Raw genomic sequence first — 21,446 nt, 5'->3', positions numbered from 1 at the left:
CAGTACAACTACACATAGTACTCGTAGACATCTTAGACCATGTTAAAGACGATGATAAAGTGGTAATTTAAATATTACCTAATGTGTAGGAAAAGATATATATATATATATATATATATATATATATATATATATATATATATATATATATATATATATATATAATTTGAGCGGAATAAGCATATTACGCAAATTTCATGATAAAAGTATACAAACTGCAGTGGCCATATTACGTAAATATTGGTGTTTGCAATTTTCTCAAATTTGACACACCGATTCAAAAACCTAACATCTTGATTTTCAATTCCTATAATATCTTATTTTGACCCTGAACCCAATACCACAGTATCCTGTTATTATAATCTTATCTGTGATTTACCACCCTGTGACACATTGTATATTTACCCATTTTGTCTTCGTGGAAGTCAATTTACTTCCTTGTTTAACTAGATATATGGAAAAGACGGCGAGGATTAAATGGTAAGTATTGATTTAAATCACGGAAGCAATAAAATAAATATATTCTATTATGTTAATTAAGCAGTTTCCTTTTTGTATACAAAAATGTTTAAATAAGACCGTTTTTTGTTAAACACTGCGACTTAAACTATGCTTTCGTTTTACACAAGATAGTAAAAATATTTGGTAAATGTAACGAATGTATGTATTGCTCTCTAACCATAGGTCTGTTTTCAATGTTTTTTCACCCTAATATCTAACAGGTAAAGTTGCAGAAAATCATTTAAAAACGGGGAAACGTTTTGAGTTTATTTCATAGGCGACAGTCCGGTGTAAAGTGGTGACACTGTTTTCAACCAGACATGTGTCCGTGATGTGGCATATTCCACTGTTTTCAGTCGGGCAACTGGGCCGGTTCGAAATCACCTCCGTATATCCCAACGCCTACATTAAATAGAGGATATTACATGAGTGCCTTTTCATATTGAATTTATTAAACGAGTTGAATAAAATAATAAAATGCGAGGCTCTGCCGAGCATCGTATCAATTTTATTCAACGAGTTTAATAAATTCAATGTGGAAAGTCACAAATACAATATTCTTTTTATCACATGTTAGATTTTCCTGTCGAAACATCAACAATTCCACTTTCTTTTACTACATAAACAAGTCAATTTGATCAACGTCTCTTATACAACAAGTTAAAGCATACCAAAAGTTCCTTCTAGGGCACATCTATATAAATATAAAAATGACCATCTTGTAAAATTTTGGTTGCGATGTCTGTTTTATACTGCCAAAAAATATCAGGTAAATATTTACGCTAGTTATTTAACATAAATTGTTAAACCCAACAACAAATTAAATCTGTTACCTCTATCAGTAGAGTAAATACGGCAATAAGACATTGACCTGGTCAATCTATTATGATTCCATGTGTGAATTCGTTGCACATAATTAGAGGGTCACAATGGAGTTTGTTTTCACATATTAACCATGCATTTGAAGGTAACCATAATATTTGGTTGTTTACATTTAAATTTGCTGATATATGTCTATCTGGTGAATATTCATACGTTATGTTCAGGAGGAAATAAAAGAATCAGTTAATCATCCTCGGGTTTAGTATTGTGTAATCCATGGAGTCACCTCAATTGAGAAAGAATAGTTTAACATCAGAGGTTATTTCTAAGGTCATGGAGTTTAATTGACCAGCTTGTAATTACAACAGCTTTCGACATCAGTAGCTCAGTCAAGTGTGACTTATTGAATTAAGATATTCCTTCTCAAGGAGAAATAATAAACGACGTCTTAGTCTAGTGTATTATCATTTTTATTATCTAAGATACGTTCAAAGATTTTTGTTAACTGTTAACTTGAATACAAGTGAATTTCTTTCAATAAATGAACAATAAAAACTTGATAAGTTTGATCAGATAAGCGTGGCAATTTTCCTGCCTATTAAATTTGCAGATAAACTTCGAAAAAAAAAAATGATATGACCAAACGTGGGACTCGAACCCACAACCACGAGATGCACATGCGACATTACGTCTATAGAAAATTACATATGGAGTAGTTTTATCGCTGTATAGGTCCATACACTGAAAATTAATTTACGAAAATATACGGAATATTCATGAATGCCAGGTCAATACTAATAAACTTTGATAATGTGGCAGTTGACCTCAATACAATCGACACTGTTTATTTTCCAATACAGGTAAATCCAATAATTGCTTTACAATAGATCGGTGACGGATTATCTTTGAACACCCCTGGACTTATTGGACTCAACTGCCACATTATCAAAGCTTGTGAGTACTTACGGACAATATTCAATTACTAATAAACTTTGATAATGTGGCAGTTGAGTCCAGTAAGTCCAGGGATGTTCAAAGATAATCCGCCACAGATCTATTGCAAAGCAATTATTGGATTTACCTGTATTGGACAATAAACAGTGTCGATTGTATTCAGGTCAACTGCCACATTATCAAAGTTTATTAGTAATTTCAAAGTTGTAAACAAACAAGACTAACAGTACACCTGTAAAATATACAATCTATATAAATAACGCAAAAACTTCTTTACTGCAGACACGCATCGGTAATTATTTTGATAACGAAAGAGGAAGTAATATTCAGCCTGCTCAAACAACTATTCTTTGAAGAGAAAGGTGTACACATCTGGAAGCTTTTCAAAGGAATGGTAAGATTAAATAGTTGTTTTTAATAATTACATTTTGCTCACATGTTTTTAACTTATAACTACCGGCCTGCTCAAAGCAACCTATTTTCAACACATGTATAGTTATGAAATCATGGCGTCTTTATAAAATATTTGAAGATAGTCATATGCAAAAGTAAATCACTTGATTCTTTCCAAAAAATATCAAGACACTGTATTTCAGAGACTTCATGGTATTGTTTTTTTTTATAATTGTTTTATATGCGATAACAGCACGTGATAGCTTTTAAATTTTATATTTTCAAGGTATTTTGAATTAAATGTACTTGCTGGTACAGGCTATAAGGGTAGGATAGTGTGTAGTATTCCTTTTTTCAAAATAATAAGTGATGGCACCATTAACCAGGGAGTTTGAACCTCTATATACAGCCCGTCTGGGCGTACCATGTAAGGCTTTAAGCACTGGTATTCGGCAATAGGGGTAAAATATGACGTACCGTTTGGGTCAAAAGTCTGAAATCGCTCGAGCGATACCATAATACACGGTTAGCGTGTAAATTTACACGCTTACCGTGTAAATTTACACGCTTACCGTGTATTTCAATCGGTAGATCTATAAAAGTACACGCTCACCGTGTATTTTTACGCGTTTACCGGGTAAAATATACGCTTAGCGTACAAATTTATACGCTTAGCGCGTATCGCTCGCTTGAGTTACACTTTTAAATAAATTAGCCAATCAAAATACAGGTTACAAAGGAAGATATTTATAAAGTTTATGATTGAATTATTACTTTTAAGGAAACATACATAATATTTTCATTATATTACGAATTGTTTTGCCACTGTAAAGATGATTTCAGTCAAGTAATTTATTCTACAGTATATATGCTTTGATTAAAGACATATATATTTTTATTATATCTTACCTGAAAAGCCTGCTTTATTCTTATTTTCGTCAGAAAAGAACAAGCATTTCCAGTCTAATTCCACACATCATACACATATAAAACTTGTACTTTGCATTTTAAAATGCCATTTGTTATCATATATCTATTTTTTCTACAACCTCAAATAATATATATATAAATAATAATAGTATTATTTTTCTCCGACTTGAATGACATGTACATAATTGGGGAGGGGTGGGGGGAATCGAGCGGCTCCATGTCACTGAAGTTGCTGTTTTAAGTGATCTACCGGAAATCATTACGTAACTGTTACGCAAAATGACATGATAAAACATATGTCACCTAGGTTATCAAGATCCTTTCGAGGTTCCCTAATTAGAGCGGATCATAAAATTTACTGAAGCATATAAGATGGCTTTGATATGATACAATTTAATGCCTTCGGTCATCAATGCCACTATATATGAACGAACACGGATTAATATATCACGTGGCGGAGCTGTCTTGTGAAACGAAAATAAAAATTTCACAGGATATCTAGTATTCTAAAATCTGTAAGAATATATTTGGAAATTTAATGGACATTTATTTTTAAAACGATGAAAGTGTAATAACAAAAAATGTAAATTCGTTAGATATGAATCAAGGACTTTAACTACTTACTAATGGGAAATACCTAATATCTGGAACAACTGATACGTATATTAGACCTTCCTGCTAATATAAATCTATAATTTTTCATTTTTTATATTTATATGCTGGATCATTTTCATATCGAAAATGTATCGTGCGCAAAGTCATTATTCGTAATTTAATAGAATAATTATGATAAAGCTGAATACCGCAAAATATAGAACAAGATTTCAAGTCTAGAACACCCTTCCCTGCTGCTACCCCCCCCCCCCCCCCCCCCCCTAAGAATCAATAGAAATGATAAATAACAATTTTAAGATGATTACTATTTTTGAATACGGAATGAATTGATCCCCACTTTAGTATAAGTGGATACAAAATGAAAGGCTGGACTAATTGAATATTTCATTTTCAACTTCCACTTTTAATTATATTACAAGTATCATGCAAGCTTATTGCGGCAGGTTGTAAGTTCTGCGAGGTCGAGCAAGGAAATAAAACAAATACTTTGGTTTAAATAATTGATCTTTAAATGTTCCATATATAGTTATTTTCCATTTAGGTAATACAAATTTTAGCCATTTCGGCTATGAAATAATATTCTCCATTTCATTGTATTTCTTATCCATTTTAGTAATAAGTTTGTTAGTTACATGTACTTGTGGCCCGATCCATTTGTTTATTTTTTTGGCTGTACATGTACATTTTTTTATGTTTGTTAGAATAAATGTAAACAGTAATAAGCAATAAAATATGATTTAACTCGAAAAAAAATTTAAACGCATAATATATATTTCCTAGGCTTCGCGTGGCCGGTCGCCGGCTACCAAGAAATAAGTATTATCCATTTCGTGAATGAAGTTATTCTCTATTTCGTTGTAGTTATGAATTATTATTCATTTCAGTAATAACTTTGTTAGTAACAGGTACGCATCATATAAATTACGGGGACTTCGCCTAGCCAGTCGTTGGCCACCAGAAATAAATATTATTCATTTCGCCAATGAAATAATTCTCCATTTCGTTGTAGTTATAAATTATTATCAATTTCATTTATAAGTTTGTTAGTAACAGGTACGCATCATATAAATTACGGGGACTTCGCGTAGCCAGTCGTTGGCCACCAGAAATAAATATTATTCATTTCGCCAATGAAATAATTCTCCATTTCGCTGTAGTTATAAATTATTATCCATTTCAGTGTAAGTTTGTTAGTTACAGGTACGCATCATATACATTACTGGGACTTCGCGCAGCCGGTCGTTGGCTACCCGGAAATAAATATTATCCATTTCTTCAATGAAATTATTCTCCATTTGGTTGTAGTTATGAATTACCCATTTAATAATATACACTCGTTTAAGAAACTACTGCTGTCTGCATTTTTTTCATATGGATCCAGAAGACGATCATAATACTGGTCCGCGGTGAATGCAGTCATTTTTGCAGTTCTAAACTAAATTTTGATTGGTCTATTCGCTCGAATTCTAAATTTAGAATCGGGTCAACGAAAATACACGTTGAGCGTGTAAATTTACGCGCTTAGCGTGTAATGTATACGCTAAGCGTGTAAAAAACACGCTTAACGTGTAAATTTACACGGTGAGCGTGTAAATTTACACGCTTACCGTGTATTATGGTACCGCTCGAGCGATTTCAGACTTTTGACCCAAACGGTACGTCATAGTAAAATGGCCTCAGGGGGTAGGGTGCAGTCATGACGGTTTGTTTAAATAAAGTTATTATTATTATTATGATTATTATTATTATTATTATTATTGTTATGTACAACGCCACTGATTGACTGAATATGTCATTGTATAGAAATAGGCGTTTAATCAAATTATTCAGTTTCAGTTTTCATTAAAATATGTTCCAAGCCAGTATATTCTTTGAATCTGGAAGTATGAAGTTATCGACTGATTTTGAGAAACCTTGAGATTTTGTTCAGACTTTAACTTCTACGGCATATTTGTGTCCTCGGGCGGTATTGATTAAACCAGAAAGGCCTTTTTGTCGTAAGAAGTGAAGTTTTGAACGTCCGAAGATGTCATATCACGAATGTCAAAACTTCAAATTTTGTACAACCAATTAAAAAAAAAAAAAAAAAAGAAAAAAAACCCCCAAAAAACATGCTTTGTTTGATTGAGTCTGAAAATAAGAAAAAATATAATGTAAAGCAACCGACACACTCCCTCGCATCAGCTTAAAGGTGGTTAATCAGATTTTGATCAACAAATACATTTGTTCGAAACTTAACCAATTGATATCATTTACACTTATTAATGTATAATGTATAATATATGGCGTTAAAATTACAAAAATAAATAGGAATCGGGAAGTAATGCTGTTCTTTTAGTATGGGTGACACTATAATAAACAAACACTTTACTTTACTTTACTTTTACTTTTACTTTTACTTTTACTTTTACTTTTACTTTTACGTTTACGTTTACTTTACTGTACTGACTGTACTGTACTGTACTTTACGTTACGTTACGTTACGTGACCCTTACCCTACCCTACCTTACCTTACCTTACCTTACCTTACCTTACCTTTACCTTTACCTTTACCTTTACCTTTACTTTACTTTACTTCACTTTACTTTACTTTACTTTACCTCTTTACTTTACTTTACTTTACTGTACTTTACTTTACTGTACTTTACTTAACTGTACTTTACTTTACTTTACTTTACCCCACTCCCACTCCACTCTTACTCCCACTCCCACTCCCACTCCCACTCCCACTCCACTCCACTCCACTCTTAATACAGGTCAGATTTTCGCTGGAAGTGCTATGCTAAAATAACACTGTAATATAATGAACTGGTTTATCAGTTAGATTCTTTTAAATATTGACAGCATAAACTCGGGTAACTTTGAAAGTACATTAGAAAGTTTGAGATTTTAACCTCCGCCTTCCCCTTCAACGTCTCTCATGTATATTTGGGGTAAAACGTCACCGATATGCGTGTATTTTATTTATATCAAACGTTGCTACTAAAGTTTTCCATGTAATATCAAGTAAGCCTAAGACTTCGCTTCATTACTATGTGTGGCAACGTTAAATGTCGCAACGCCGCTAAATGTCGCAACCACCGTTATATGTCGCAAGGTTGACGTTAAATGTCGCAACCACCGTTAAAAGTCGCAAAATCGTCTGCCGCTAAATGTCGCACCTTTAACGTTAAATGTCGCAAAAATGCCCATCGTTATATGTCGCAACACCAACGCTAAATGTCGCACTTCCTATTTGACACTATGAATATCAATTCCTTGTGTATATTTAGTTTTTTGAGTGAAGAAAAAATAACAGGTTTATGTAATACAAATAATTATCTTAATGATAAATGCTGTTACGTATAGCAACAAGCGGACCTTGTTGGCCCTAGATCGCTCACCTGAGTTCCACACCTTGCTTGAACTGTCACGCAAGAAAAATATTTATTATTTTGTAATAGGACCAGTGTTTTAGGACAGAAATATTCTGATGTTTCTTCTAACTAAATACAATTTGGTAATGATGTTGTATGTTTGTGGGGGTTGGGTATGGTTGGGGAACGGGTTGAATAACGACACAGAAATCTAAGACACAAACACACAGCACCAAGACAATTATTAGAAAATATAAATATTTACATTTCTGGAGTGTGTGTGTGGGGGGGGGGGGGGGGGGGGGGGGGAGAGAGAGGGGGTTATGTGTGGGTAGGCGGAAAAGTAGGATAATGAGGGGAATGAGACTAAACAAAACAATTTTAAGAGACTAAAAGTAAAACAATATCAAAATTTCCGCTTTACTTAAAAAATTGTACAGAGGGCCGCACAGGATCTTTCTCCGCCATTGAAGCTTAATAGCTACCTTATGACTTTAAATGTAATCCTCCAAACAAAGAAATAGAATACATGGCTGATTAATAGAAAATCTTCGCACGGTTCTCTACAGCTGGTACAAAACACAGTTACAGTCTTCGTGTCGCGTAGTTAAACATCCTGTTGTGTAACAGGCCCGGATCGCAGTCCGAGCCGATCCCCCACCCCAACCCCATCCTTGTTGGCTTAGTAGTGACTTATACTCATCTAGGTTGCACCCGACTATTTTGGAAATAATATTTTCTCAAAATGTAGACCCAAAACGCCCCAGAGGCGAACTTTTTACACTTATATTTCAAAATTCCCCAGGGGGGAAAAACCCTTGACCCCTTAGAATAAGGGGAGTACCCCTCCAATACCTTAAAATTAAGACCAAAAATGCACCAGAGGCAACCATTTTATACCTGTTTTTCAAAATTTCCCTCCCATAACCCCCCCCCCCCCCCATGTACCGAAATTTTTAACAAAAATTGCAATGAAAGTCCAGCATTCCATACCTGTATTGTGAAGGGGAAAAGACCCTAACCACCTACAATAAGGGGAGTGCCCCTGTAGTACGTACGTCAAAAAATAGACAAAAATGCACCACAGGCCAGCATTTCATACCTGTTCATAAAAAAACTTTCCCACACATACGGATAGAGGAACCCTGTACCTACCGCACGTCGCTGGTGACGCTTTTGTTTTTAACTGGTGCCCCCTCCCCTCTCCTCCTATAAACAATTTCTGGCCCCCGGGCTGTTGTGTAACGAAATTCAGGTCGACTCAAGACATGCGATACAACGCGCGACAATATGGAGCGCGAGCTTAATATCTCATGAGCTAAACAGGACTCCTTAGAATTACATAGTTCAGACCTGAAATAAATTTAGTACTGTGGCGAGTACTACGTTAGTGCTCAAACCTTTATATATAGAAGATATGTATGGTGCGGAACCACTGAAAAGCAAACGTGCAGATTAGAGTGAAAGGTCATTTCAGCCCTTCCAAAATCAACACATTGCATACTGAGGCATGCAAGCATGCATTACCCAATCTTATCTCCAAGTTGTAAAAACTGTTTAACTTACCTTATTTTGCTGTGCGACATTTAGCGTTGGAGTTGCGACATATAACGGTGGACAAATTTTTGCGACATTTAACGTTAAAGGTGCGACATTTAGCGGCAGACGATTTTGCGACATTTAACGGTGGTTGCGACATTTAACGTCAACCTTGCGACATATAACGGTGGTTGCGACATTTAGCGGCGTTGCGACATTTAACGTTGCCACAACTATGTTAAATAAAAAGCTTAGTTTCAGGATTTCTGCTTATTAAGTTATTCGATTATCCATATGTATAATTGGACTAAATTTGATGCGAAACACTATCAATAAGTATAAGAATAATGACGTTTTGTTTGGCTAATAATTTTAACTAAATACATAAACATTGAATTGAACCTGCAAGTATGAAGTTATCAACTGATTTTGAGAAACTTTGTGATTTTGTTCAGACTTTAACTTCTACGGCATATTTGTGTCCTCGGGCGGTATTGATTAAACCAGAAAGGCCTTTTTGTCGTAAGAAGTGAAGTTTTGAACGTCCGAAGATGTGATATCACGAAAGTCAAAACTTCAGTCTTTGTACATCTACTCTGTCCACATACTCGGCATCAAAGAATGAAATCTGGATAGAGGCACATGGCATGACAGTCATTTTACTTGAAAAATTAATGATAACGCGCGATTATCATTTGGTAGAACATTTTATTTTAACTTCCAAAAAAATCAATCCGTTTCTGTCGGACACTCAAGACAATTGCGTTTTAATTATAAACATAAAATGGTACTAGTAAGACGGAAAAAAAAATTCTGAAGTATCAGACAATTTCAGATCTATGATATCATGATGCGAGAAGTTTCCTGTTAGCCGTATGTGATAACTCAATTCTTTACATGCACGGACCCAGAGCCTAGCAGAAGGGCATTGTGGGTCAATCCCCCTTTGATTCTTACATTTTACGAAGAAAATCGGTCTTGAAACTTGGTGTGACTAAGCCCCCCCCCCCCCCCCCCCCCCCCCCCCCACAACCATGGATGGGTGACCCCTCTGTTTAAAGTTGGTGTCCCTCTAATCAAAATTCCTTTATCTGCACTTGCTTTACTGATGAAACAGTATATTCAAACAAATACGTGTATATGCCATATGTTATCGTGCGACAATTTTCGTCTCCACCTAACAGTTCTTGACTGTTTCGCTAAACACATGGTGACTTGGCACGATTATATTGTGCTGTATGAGAGTTTGGCATTATACAGAGTCAAACTGAGTGCCACGATGCCAAAACGTATGATATCACGAGAGTATCTTACATTTGTTTCAAATCGCTTGTTAAATGTATTCATAAATTGTGTATATTGGCTCATGTTATCAACATATCTTTTAAAAGGTTATATTTTCAGCAGGTAGATCTACAGTCTACAAGTAAAACGCGTATTTTAAGGAATTCGATGTACAAAGTACCAGTTCAAAGTAAAAAAAAAACTTTAAGAAAAACTATGAAATACTAGTCAACAGCCTTTTGTGTTTGCTTTATCTCATATATTTAAGTTAACTTCAAAGTATCAAGAAATGCATTTGCAGTAGTTGGTGTCTCATGTTTTTGTTTAAAAATATTAACAGTAATATCTTTCAAGAACACCATCAACAATAAAATACGTTGATATGATTATCATTTTTATTTCCTCTCATATATAATTTACAATCGTGCATTGTATACTGACATCATTTTATATAAAATGTTTTTTTTTTTTGTATTTTCATTTTTAAAACCTCTTGTAAAAGTCATGCACTTTCGGACAATTGATATCAAAATGCACGAGAAAAACGATCATAATTACAGATAAATTGAATGGACGGATTAAAAGAAGTAAGGTTCACTGTAAAGTTTGAAATCTCAAGGAATTTTAATCGAACTTCAACTCCATACGTTAACTTCGCAAGAGACGTTGAAGGGGAAGGCGAAGGTTGAAATCTCAAACACTCTATTGTCTCTAAACAGGCGTCAACAATCACTCTGGATAATAAGAAATTAGAAAGATAAGTTACAGTGTCTTCAAAAAACGTTTGCTTTAAATCTGTATTTCAGACACGTATCGACAATTATTTTAAAAACGAAGGAGGAAGTTATATTCAGCCTGATTCCTTGAAATCAAACTTGTACATATTGGGGACAATCTAAAAATGGTGAGATTTTATTTCGAATTATCAAACATTTAAACATTTTTACTGATTTATTACTGAATCATTTTTGCTACATGTCTAAATTTTCAAAACAATGTTCGTGTCTACTGGATTTTATGTAGTGTAGATGTGCAACATTTATACAGGTACAAAGCGGTATGTTATCTGAATGTGTTTTGTGTGACCCTGTTATGAACCATTGCCTGCCGAATGCCCCCATACTGTATCTATTGCTTGGTCATTGTGACCGATATTCATTATAGAGACTTCGGCTTCTGGCCCATATTTGACGAAAAAAAAAGCTTAAGTAATTACTTAGTTAAGTATGTTATTTTAAAATCGTGCCATTGATTAGGTTACTGTGTTAATGTTGATTTTTTTTCTGTAACAATGTATTTATAGGTAAATAATACTATACTGCTTAGTACTCTGCAGTACTCATGCAAATATAATATTTCTATTTAAGCATGATATTATGAACTTAAGTATTTGCTTATGTATATTTCTTATTTCTATACTTCGTTTTCTGTAAAATTCGGAATTGTTGTGTTTTGATCTGTGAAATAGTCATACACGGCTCTGATATAGGTGAAAAAGTCAGCATATAGGACAAACATAACCGTTTGAAATAACAAACTTAGCTAAGTAATTACTTTAGTTTTTTTTTCATGAAATTGGGGCCTGGTCTTGCTGGACCTATGAATACAGAGCTCTTTACTAATCAAAGCATGATTTAGCAGGGCATTTAATATTACACTAACCCTGTTGTATCAGTTGATACAGGTATCTTTAGAATATGCCTTATTAGCATGTTGGTTACGTTTAATTGTGTTATATAATAGCAGAAGTTAATTAAAACAGAATACACGCACAGTCTGGTAAATTCTACCTTTTGATAGGATGTTGGTTTACAAATGATCCTAAAAGTACATACTAATCAAATTAGATATTTTATTTTCTAGGCCGGAAACTCGTTATTAGTCGCTGCAATTGACTTCGGAACCACATACTCTGGCTGGGCTTTTTCCTTCAAACATGAGTTTGAAAGGGACGCTACCAAAGTATCTGCGAAGAACTGGAGCGGGGGACAGCTGGTATCACTCAAAGGTTTTATGCACATTTTAATTTGTTAAACAAAAAATCGGTATTATGAACTCATAGATCTTAGACCGTGAATAAAACTTTTCTACGCAACTGTACATTGAAATAAAGTTTTAGTCACGTCGCATCATGCTTAAGCTTCGTTCCGTATTGTTACTTTTATAAGATGAATAATATAAAGATATGTCTTATATTAAAAAAGGATATTTATGATATTTAACTCGACGCGTAAAGCAGCCCACCATACCCCGATTAACCTGTCGTTTTACACACAGAAGGAATAGATGAAAGACCCGTGGTGACATTTCAACTTCATTATTTAACGCTTTCTGCTTCATGATTTCACGATTTTCACTTCATGAATTCACGATTTCATGATAAAATTTCACGATTTCCACTTCGTGAATTCACGATTTCCCGATTTCCACTTCATGAATTCACGATTTCACGATTTCCACTTCACGATTTCACAATTTCACAATTTCCACTTCGTGAATTCACGATTTCACCATTAAACTTCACGAATTCACGATTTCTTGATTTCACGAATTCAACATTTCACCATTAAATTTCACGATTTCACGAATTGACGATTTCCACTTCAAGAATTGACGATTTCTCGATTTCACGATTTCATAATTATAGTACAATTTCAACTTTTCGCGATTTTATTAGTCACATGACTAATGTATGATATAGAAAACCGCGGGTGATATTCGCTACATGTAAGATGGCGTGTTATATAATTGTACAACCAGGTTTAGGTACTGAAAGTGAAAACTGGCCGAAAATGCCTCAACTGATGAGGAAATAGACTTACAAACAATACATTTAGAATGCATTATTTATTGCTATTAAATGAAAAGCGATGCATCTTATTCACATGTAAGCTATTGTCACCTGCTGTGTAAATGGTATGCAAACTGAGTTGATCAAGAGTACGGCCTTTCCACGAGGGCCGTTTAAAACGTAAAAAAGCGGCTTAGACGTTACAGGCGTGGAAAGGATATACATACAAAATATACATTCAATCCATGCAAGCATTCGCTTTTAAATGAACAGAAACCAATGTGTCTATGGACGGAAAGACGGATTCCAAAATAACGGACTGACGGATGGACAACTGCAAGGCTTAATGCTCCGTCGCCATAAATGGCGTGGGCATAATAAACATACTTATATATTTTGGAATTGTCTAAAACAGGAAAGCTACTTGGGCATCTTATTTTGTTCATACATGTTTTAGTGTAAGTACCCAACTCTGTGTTGGTACAGGCACCAATACCCTTCCCCAACCTCCACACAGACGTATGCAGGAGTATAAACTCATCCTCTGTAACCCAGACCATTCATTACGTTTACACTTCATTGAATTGGATAGGCCAAATAGAACAAGTGAAATCAAGAAATCATGAAATCGTGAAGTTTAATGGTGAAATCGTGAATTCAAGAAGTGGAAATCGTGAAATCGTGAAACCAAGAAATCGTGAAGTTTTTTTTTGCGTGAAATCGTGAATTCATGAAATAGTGAATTCGTGAAGTGGAAATCGTGAAATCAGGAAGCAGAAATCGTGAATTCATGAAGTGGAAATCGTGAAATCAAGAAATCGTGAAATCATGAAATCGTGAAATCAAGAAATCGTGAAGTTTTTTTTTCGTGAAATCGTGAATTCATGAAATAGAATATTCGTGAAATCGTGAATTCGTGAAATCGTGAATTCATCAAGTGGAAATCGTGAAATCAGGAAGCAGAAATCGTGAATTTGTGAATTCATGAAGTGGAAATCGTGAAATCATGAAGCAGAAATCGTGAAATAATGAAGTTGAAATGTGACCACGGGTCTTTCGTATCATACAGCTGACCACAAATGTTAGTTTGCCCCGTCTTGTATACAAACGGTAACATAACGATATACAACTATAACTCAAACTAAATGCATTATTTGTCAGTATACAACTGCAACTCAAACTAAATGCATTATTTGTCAGTATACAACTGTAACTCAAACTAAATGCATTATTTGTCAGGACCCACATGTGCGTTGATAAAATCAGACAAACAAACGCTAGATAGTTTCGGATATGAAGCCGAGAGTAAATATGCTGATCTAGCAACAGATGGAGAGCATGAGCCCTGGTACTTCTTTAAACGATTCAAAATGAAGCTCTTTGGACAGGTATTATACATCTTCTGTAGTAAGGAATTTACTTTTTGTAAAGTTTTACTTAAACTGAGCTATTAAGAAACACCTAGTTCTGCAGCTCGAAATATGATCGTAAATCATAATATTCAACAATTAGTACTTGATCTATGTAACAGATTTGATAACAGGATGTTTTGTTTGATTGTTTAAGTTTAAGTTAGCCAGTTTACTTAATTTAAAATACATGGCGGCATTTATCAAGACAATTCCACTTTTTGTACATTTAAGGGATTTGGAAGAAATCTTATGTTGGAAGATGCTAGTGGTAAAAAGTTATTGGCTAAAACGGTATTCTCGTTGTGCATTAAATATCTGAAAGACGACCTTATAAAACTGTCGGAGAGTCGTATTGCTGGTGGTGGACTCCGGGATGAAGACATACACTGGGTTCTCACTGTGCCAGCCATCTGGAACGATGCAGCCAAACAGTTTATGAGGGAAGCGGCACAGGAGGTAAAACTTAGTTGCTTTATGTTGATTTTTTTTCAAATATGAAGCATAAATACGGAGAATAATAAAAGTGCTCTTCATTGCATTATAAATAAACTGTCCTAATCGCCAGAAAAATAGATATGTTAGAAATATTAATGTGATAAGGCTGATAAATTACTCAAAATACATATAATAATAATTACACAACTATATAATGGCGCTTAAAATAGAGTCTGTTGTTATTTTTCTTTGTTGTGTCCTATACTACTAGGATCGTCGTGTAGGTTTGATTTACAAATGGTAATTTTGATTGTTTGTCTTTGTTAAGGCTGGGATTTTAGAAGACAAGCTAACCATTGCCTTAGAACCGGAAGCAGCCAGCTTATACTGTCGCCATCTGCCGGTAGAAAAGTGTGGCAGTGATAAAACATCACTATCAAAGTTTGGTCCCGGCAAAAGATACCTTGTTCTAGATGCTGGAGGTAAGTTAAAATGCGATTTAAACATGACGGTTCATAGTTAAATACTTACTCTTTATATCTGATACTGATTCTGAAGACCTGAATTCGTTTAAGGGAAGATAATGTATACAATTGCATACAATAAGATAAAGATACGGTAAATTCGTTTCTACTGAAAATATGTGCAAAAAATGACTTAATAGCGAAAACTGTCCGCGGATTTATTTTTGATAATAGATACTTGTGTGTTAAAAGAGGACATAAATCTCTATATGGAATAACAGGAATATCTTGGAAGAAGTTGTATTTGGTTCATCATAGGACGTTTTGTGTAAGTTAATGAAATATTGTTAAAGGAAAAAGGTTGATCTATTTGCTCTTTTGTTTTGTAGGTGGAACTGTGGACATCACTGTACATGAGGTTATGAGTGGCGGCAATCTTAAAGAACTTGACAAGGCCAGCGGAGGAGCATGGGGAGGAGTACAAGTTGATGACGCTTTCTTTCAATTCCTGTCAGAAATTGCAGGTATGTTAATCTCCGAGTTATGTTCTACCGTCGGGTATACTTCAAATAAATGGTTAGTATTAGGATAGATAATTACATTGTATCTTATTTCTTCTAATATGTCACACATGATTCATTAAAGAATTAGATTTCTCGGATATGAGTAATATTAATACACTATCAAATGTATCTGTTTTCCATGATCATGGTTGCATATTTGATAAATGAAATTCTAATTTCTAATGTAAACAAAGGAAAGTAGTCTAGCAGCATAGTTTAACAGATGTACATTTTCTCAAGGTTCTCTCGTGATGACAAAATTCAAAGACATGCATATGGAAGATTACATTGACTTGTTTCGAGATTTTGAGGTTAAGAAGCGTGAAATTGGGCCCAAAAAAGATACTAAAGTTACATTCAGGATGCCAACAGCACTAGCTGACTTGGTAAAGGATATGAGGAATGAAACGTTACAGGAAACAATAAAGAAGACAAAGTATTCGAATCAGGTATACATCATGTTTTGGATACCTATTTTAATAAAATAGATATAAAGTACATTTTATCAACGTTTTTTAAACGAGTTGTGCAGTAGGTGCAGAAACTGCTAAATTGCAGTTCTTTCTGTGGAAGATTCCCCCCAATCATGAAAATCTGTTAGTTTGATGGACGGAGTATTTTCAAATTGTCTGTGCGTGTTAACGTCCCCATATTAAAATATGTGACAGTTCTCCACACGTCTAAATAATCGGAATTGGTGATCAAACGTCTTTTATCCATAAAAGTCACTACATTGTAATTCGAAAATGTGAATAAAAATCAAATTAGGCCTCCTTAATCATGGAAAAATGTCTCTGAAAAACGCACCCGGCCAGTGAATTTCATTTCACCGGATGGAAGGAAAAGTGTTATGAAATCACAAATCGTCGTCTGGGTAATTTTATTTGGTAATGAAATATATGTTTGCGTGGAGGATGCTTTTATGTAGACTTTTGTAGTCCGTACCCAAATGGAAACTAAAAGTTTAACCCTTAACTTGAGATACAATGTACAATGTAAACTAATGTAATGAGAAACCTTGAAGAAATATACACTGCCGATATATACAACTTATTATCTAATTATAATTTATCACGATGTAATTTCTTCACTATTTTACATGATTATAAAGTATAACTTTTCTGACCAGAACATGTAGAACTAAAAGAAAATCAGTAAGTAATGAATGTATTGTTTCGCACAATTTTAGGTGAAACTAGTGGGAGACAAATTGCGAGTGGATCCTGCTGTCGTGAAAGGATTCTTTAAGCCGTCAGTAAACAGCATAGTAAAACACGTGAAGGGTTTGCTACGAGAAAGTACCAACAGCGGGGTAGAAGCTGTCCTCATGGTAGGCGGATTTTCTGAATCGCCGATGTTACAAGAAACGGTTAGGAATCATTTTCCGGGCTTACGAATAATCATCCCTGATGAAGCAGGACTTGCTGTTCTCAAGGGGGCGGTTATTTTTGGCCATAGTCCAGCTACAATCTCCCAACGAGTCAGCAAGTATACTTACGGAACAGACATCTCCCAGAATTTTGATCAAACCAAACATGCTATCTCGAGAATGTCAATAGCATCCGATGGTTCGCAAATATGTACGAATATTTTTTCTAAACTTGCAGAAGCTGGACAAACATTGGTGGTAGGAGAACCCCAGGACGAACAAACGTACACCACTCTCTTAGAGGACCAAACCGCAATGGGTATGAATATTTATGCTTCGACGTATAAGAATCCAGGTTTCATAGATGATGTTGGTTGCCAAAAGATTGGCACATTCTCTGTTCCTGTTTCTGGTAGAGGTAAAGGTCGGGCGGTTACCGTGAAGATGATTTTTGGCGGAACTGAAATTGATGTCGAGTGCAAAGAGGTTGCAACAGGAAATATCACACACCTGAAAGTTGATTTCCTGTCATAGACATAGCGAGTAAAGAGGTGTGCATTACTATTGTATCAATACTATTGTGTCAGTTCTTTACACAAAACGCTATTGCACACCACAATGATTTAAAAAATCAAAATTTGGAACGATTGAATTGCATTTTGATTATACCCATCATGTACAAATTTAAGTATTGCTTTGTTGTTCTTACGCAGCACTTCATACCGATGGAAAATGTACACATATCCACTAGAATATATTGATTTGTGTGATGCTTAAATATCATATCATCGTCACAATCGAAAGAAAATGTTTTCATCCTAGATGCTTTCGTTATAATTTGTTGCAGATATCGAGTATTTGAAATTGTTGCTAACAGTGCTATGTGTATATAGATTGTGATACAAAAAGTGTATTGGCAGTGTCACAGATATGCGGTATTAAGATGAATTATTCTATACCTATTTTATCTATCCAATCGCGAACGTTCATTTGCAACACGTGACCGTACACTATATTACGGTATTTGGATGCACGTGCGTACAAAAATCCTGTATTTTCTGTATTTGGACGCACGCGCGTACAAAAAATCCTGTATTTTCTGTATTTGGACGGTTCAACAGTCCCATGTTAAACAAATGATAAAGCCAGAAACGCGTGAAAATGTTCCGAATGTAAATCGGTTGAAGTAGGCGCTCTGTGTACAGAGTTTGATTATGCGTCTTGAAATCTGGATTTAATTTTGGTTGTTTTTTTTGTTTGTTTACAACACACAAAAACGATTCAAGGGATAACAACGCTATCTGATTTAGATATTAAAACGTTCATTACTAAATACAGTAAAAAAGATCATCAGATGTTGGAATATCTGAAACGTCGCTAAAAGAAACCGTTCCGGACGAAACCTAGAAATTGGTGTCTGAATAGCTACCTAGGCATTTTTTGTTTAACGGTTAGAAACAAAATGGAAAAGACTATGAATGGCAGCGGACAGGCGGTCAGCATCCAAAACATGTCTGCTCTATAATTCAGTTTTCGTCGGCTCTTCGCCAAACTTGCTGAGAATGTTTTTGGGCATTACATCTCGGCCAGTTTCGATAACCAGCCAAATTGTACCAGGCACTCTTTGATTATAGTCCTTGAATTACTCGAAAAACGGGGAATTTAGCCTTGTCCGCTCTTTTAAGTCTAACAGTTTTCATCCGATCTTCACCAAACTTGCTGACAATGTTTGTGGGCATAATATCTGAGCCAAGTATTATTACCACCCAAATCGTAGTGTTGTAAGGAGGTTGCACCTTATACTCTTTTTAATGATGATACGCAGAAAAAACAACATTCAATGAATTACGTATATTACGTATGAAGTGAAATAAATATAGAATAAAAAGGTTATTTAAGGTCTAACATTGTTCTGTATAATAATTATATATTTGCACTCGTACCAAGCCGGGGAAAAAAAGACAGGAATACAATATTCAGTGAAACATTTTTAATTTAAATTATTATTATAGTAAGATAAAATAGATATAGAATAAAAAGGTTATTTAACATTGTACTGTACAATACGAGATATATTTGGACTTGTACCCAGCTGAGAAAACCATATTGAACTCGCCTAGCGGCTCGTCCAATATGGTTTTCTCAGCTGGGTACTCGTCCAAATATATCACCGTATTGTACAGAACAATGCTAAATAACCTAATATTATATCATTTTTTCTTGTGTTTAACGAAATGAAAATACAATTTGTACATAGAAAAGTATTACAGGGTGAATGTGAATTATTTCTTTAGAGAGATAACCGGAAGTACAGATTAAGGCGCATTCTATATATAATATGTTTAATCGAAATTATTTGCAAGCGATTTTTTGAGAAAACTTAAGTGTGAAACATTGAATTATATGCTTTAATAAAATGTTCATAGATATGTAATATTGTAAATAAAATGCAATGCAATACCAGTTTTATGTATTTGTGCTACATGTTACTTTTGAAACTTTTGAAAGTTTTAATTGAACAGTTGGAGGAAACAAAGTGCATATTCAGTATGATTTGACAGGTAAGATTCACATATTTTCTATGATAAAGTTTTAATTTTAGATGAAGATTAGTAATGTTTAAAACGTTGCCTCTTGGAAATGGTTTTGTCTCAGGATAAACCTTTACTCTTTGCCAGAGGTAAAGGACAATATTACACTTTCGGACATCCTAAAACTAACAATAATAGTGTTTATATAGTGTTACAGGAATATACTTTTGCAATGTACTTTCAAGTTGAAAACGTAAAAAATAAAGAGAAAAAGGATAATGCAGAACAAAATATATAAAACTAGACTTATACGAAACTATATTATGTTACTCGTTTAATTTGTCACATTTCGGTAAATTTCATTGAAAATTGACGTCATAATGACAAGAAATCTAGACCAGCCCTATGATATAAAAATTACAAAAGCAATATTTCATACAAAAACGCAATATCATTTGCCATAGCACTTTTAAAGACAAAGGTGTGGGAAAATAAAGACAAATGAATAGATATAAATCTTAAAAAAAGACTACACATTTTGTAATACAGTACTAAACATTATGATAGCCGTGCAATATTCCCTTGAAATCAACACAAGAACAGAGAAAGAAATGATTGTTTCTGTATTTTCTTAGACTGACATGGGGGTCATTTTGTCCTACTTTCATGTTTATCGTTTTTCCGTAATCGGTCGGAAATTCTTCGGGATCACGTGATTTTAAAATTGTTTCAAACGAATATCCGTCTAAAGACGCGCGACAAAATAACTGTATTTCCATGATTGTAATTATACACGACTTGCACGAATAATATGAAATGTACAAAATTTATGTTTAAAATTGACAGTGAATATATTAGGCCAAGACAATGTGTTTAATGTCTAAAATCTTATTAAATTAATGTAGCCATATGTACATAAATCAGTGTATTTAGGTAAATTTCAATCACATTTTGTTTCGGCAGTGTAAGACAGTTATTCATTTATATTCTTAAAACTATACTGAAAAAAGATTAACTGAAAACGTTTGCAGACGAAGTTGTAAAAACACTTTTATTAGGGAAGGGCCTGAATTGTCCTCCCGCAAACTTGTAGTATAGCTGTTCATTACCTGTATTATAAGAATGATTTTATGAAGGTTTTGTGAGTTACAAAATTGTTGAAATCCATGTGCTAAGTTTGTAAATCACGTTATCGTTTGGGCATATAATATATTTTGCATCTATTTATAAATTATAGCCTCGTTTCGGAGGATTCTTCCGAAAAAATCCGAAGATGCTCGACGGGTTCGTAAGCAGTCGGAAAACATACTTTCGGTTTGACATAGGCAACATTTTTTGTTTATTTGTTAGTTATTCGTGAACATACTCATGACTATTTGGTCAGATCTGATGCAGTGAGCCATATTTTCAGTAAATAGGAAGGCTCAGCTACAAACTCTAGTTTTCATATAATACTCGTTCGGGTTTTAGTAATGGACCTTTAAGCT

At 34.4% G+C, this 21,446-nt stretch overlaps 1 protein-coding gene across 2 annotated transcripts; it reads left to right on the top strand.

The window, feature by feature from the left end:
* Positions 1-444: 444 nt before the first annotated feature.
* On the top strand, positions 445-19,891 carry LOC128557080 (heat shock 70 kDa protein 12A-like). 2 transcript variants are annotated; one of them, XM_053543682.1, is made up of 10 exons: positions 445-480; positions 2,560-2,671; positions 11,201-11,298; positions 12,258-12,402; positions 14,425-14,573; positions 14,829-15,053; positions 15,361-15,514; positions 15,886-16,020; positions 16,300-16,508; positions 17,249-19,891. In XM_053543682.1, exons 3-10 carry the CDS (start codon positions 11,296-11,298, stop codon positions 17,960-17,962), a joined length of 1,734 nt encoding a protein of 577 aa, XP_053399657.1. In that variant the 5' UTR covers positions 445-480; positions 2,560-2,671; positions 11,201-11,295; the 3' UTR covers positions 17,963-19,891. The 2 variants fall into 2 exon arrangements, with proteins under 2 accessions (XP_053399657.1, XP_053399658.1); XM_053543683.1 differs by lacking the exon at positions 2,560-2,671 and having other exon boundaries at positions 458-480.
* The last annotated feature ends 1,555 nt before the right edge of the window (positions 19,892-21,446 follow it).

The sequence above is a fragment of the Mercenaria mercenaria genome, chromosome 5, assembly GCF_021730395.1.
Source record: "Mercenaria mercenaria strain notata chromosome 5, MADL_Memer_1, whole genome shotgun sequence".
NCBI lineage: Eukaryota > Metazoa > Mollusca > Bivalvia > Venerida > Veneridae > Mercenaria > Mercenaria mercenaria.
Note: the sequence above shows the minus strand (reverse complement) of the source record. Positions and strands in the feature narration are given on the sequence as shown.

Bases quoted from the DNA above. Each gene is read 5' to 3' on its own strand.
- LOC128557080 (XM_053543682.1), top strand. The intron at 12,403-14,424 runs GTTTTATGCACA...ATTATTTGTCAG, and splicing joins ACAGCTGGTATCACTCAAAG to GACCCACATGTGCGTTGATA. The intron at 16,509-17,248 runs GTATACATCATG...GCACAATTTTAG, and splicing joins AGACAAAGTATTCGAATCAG to GTGAAACTAGTGGGAGACAA.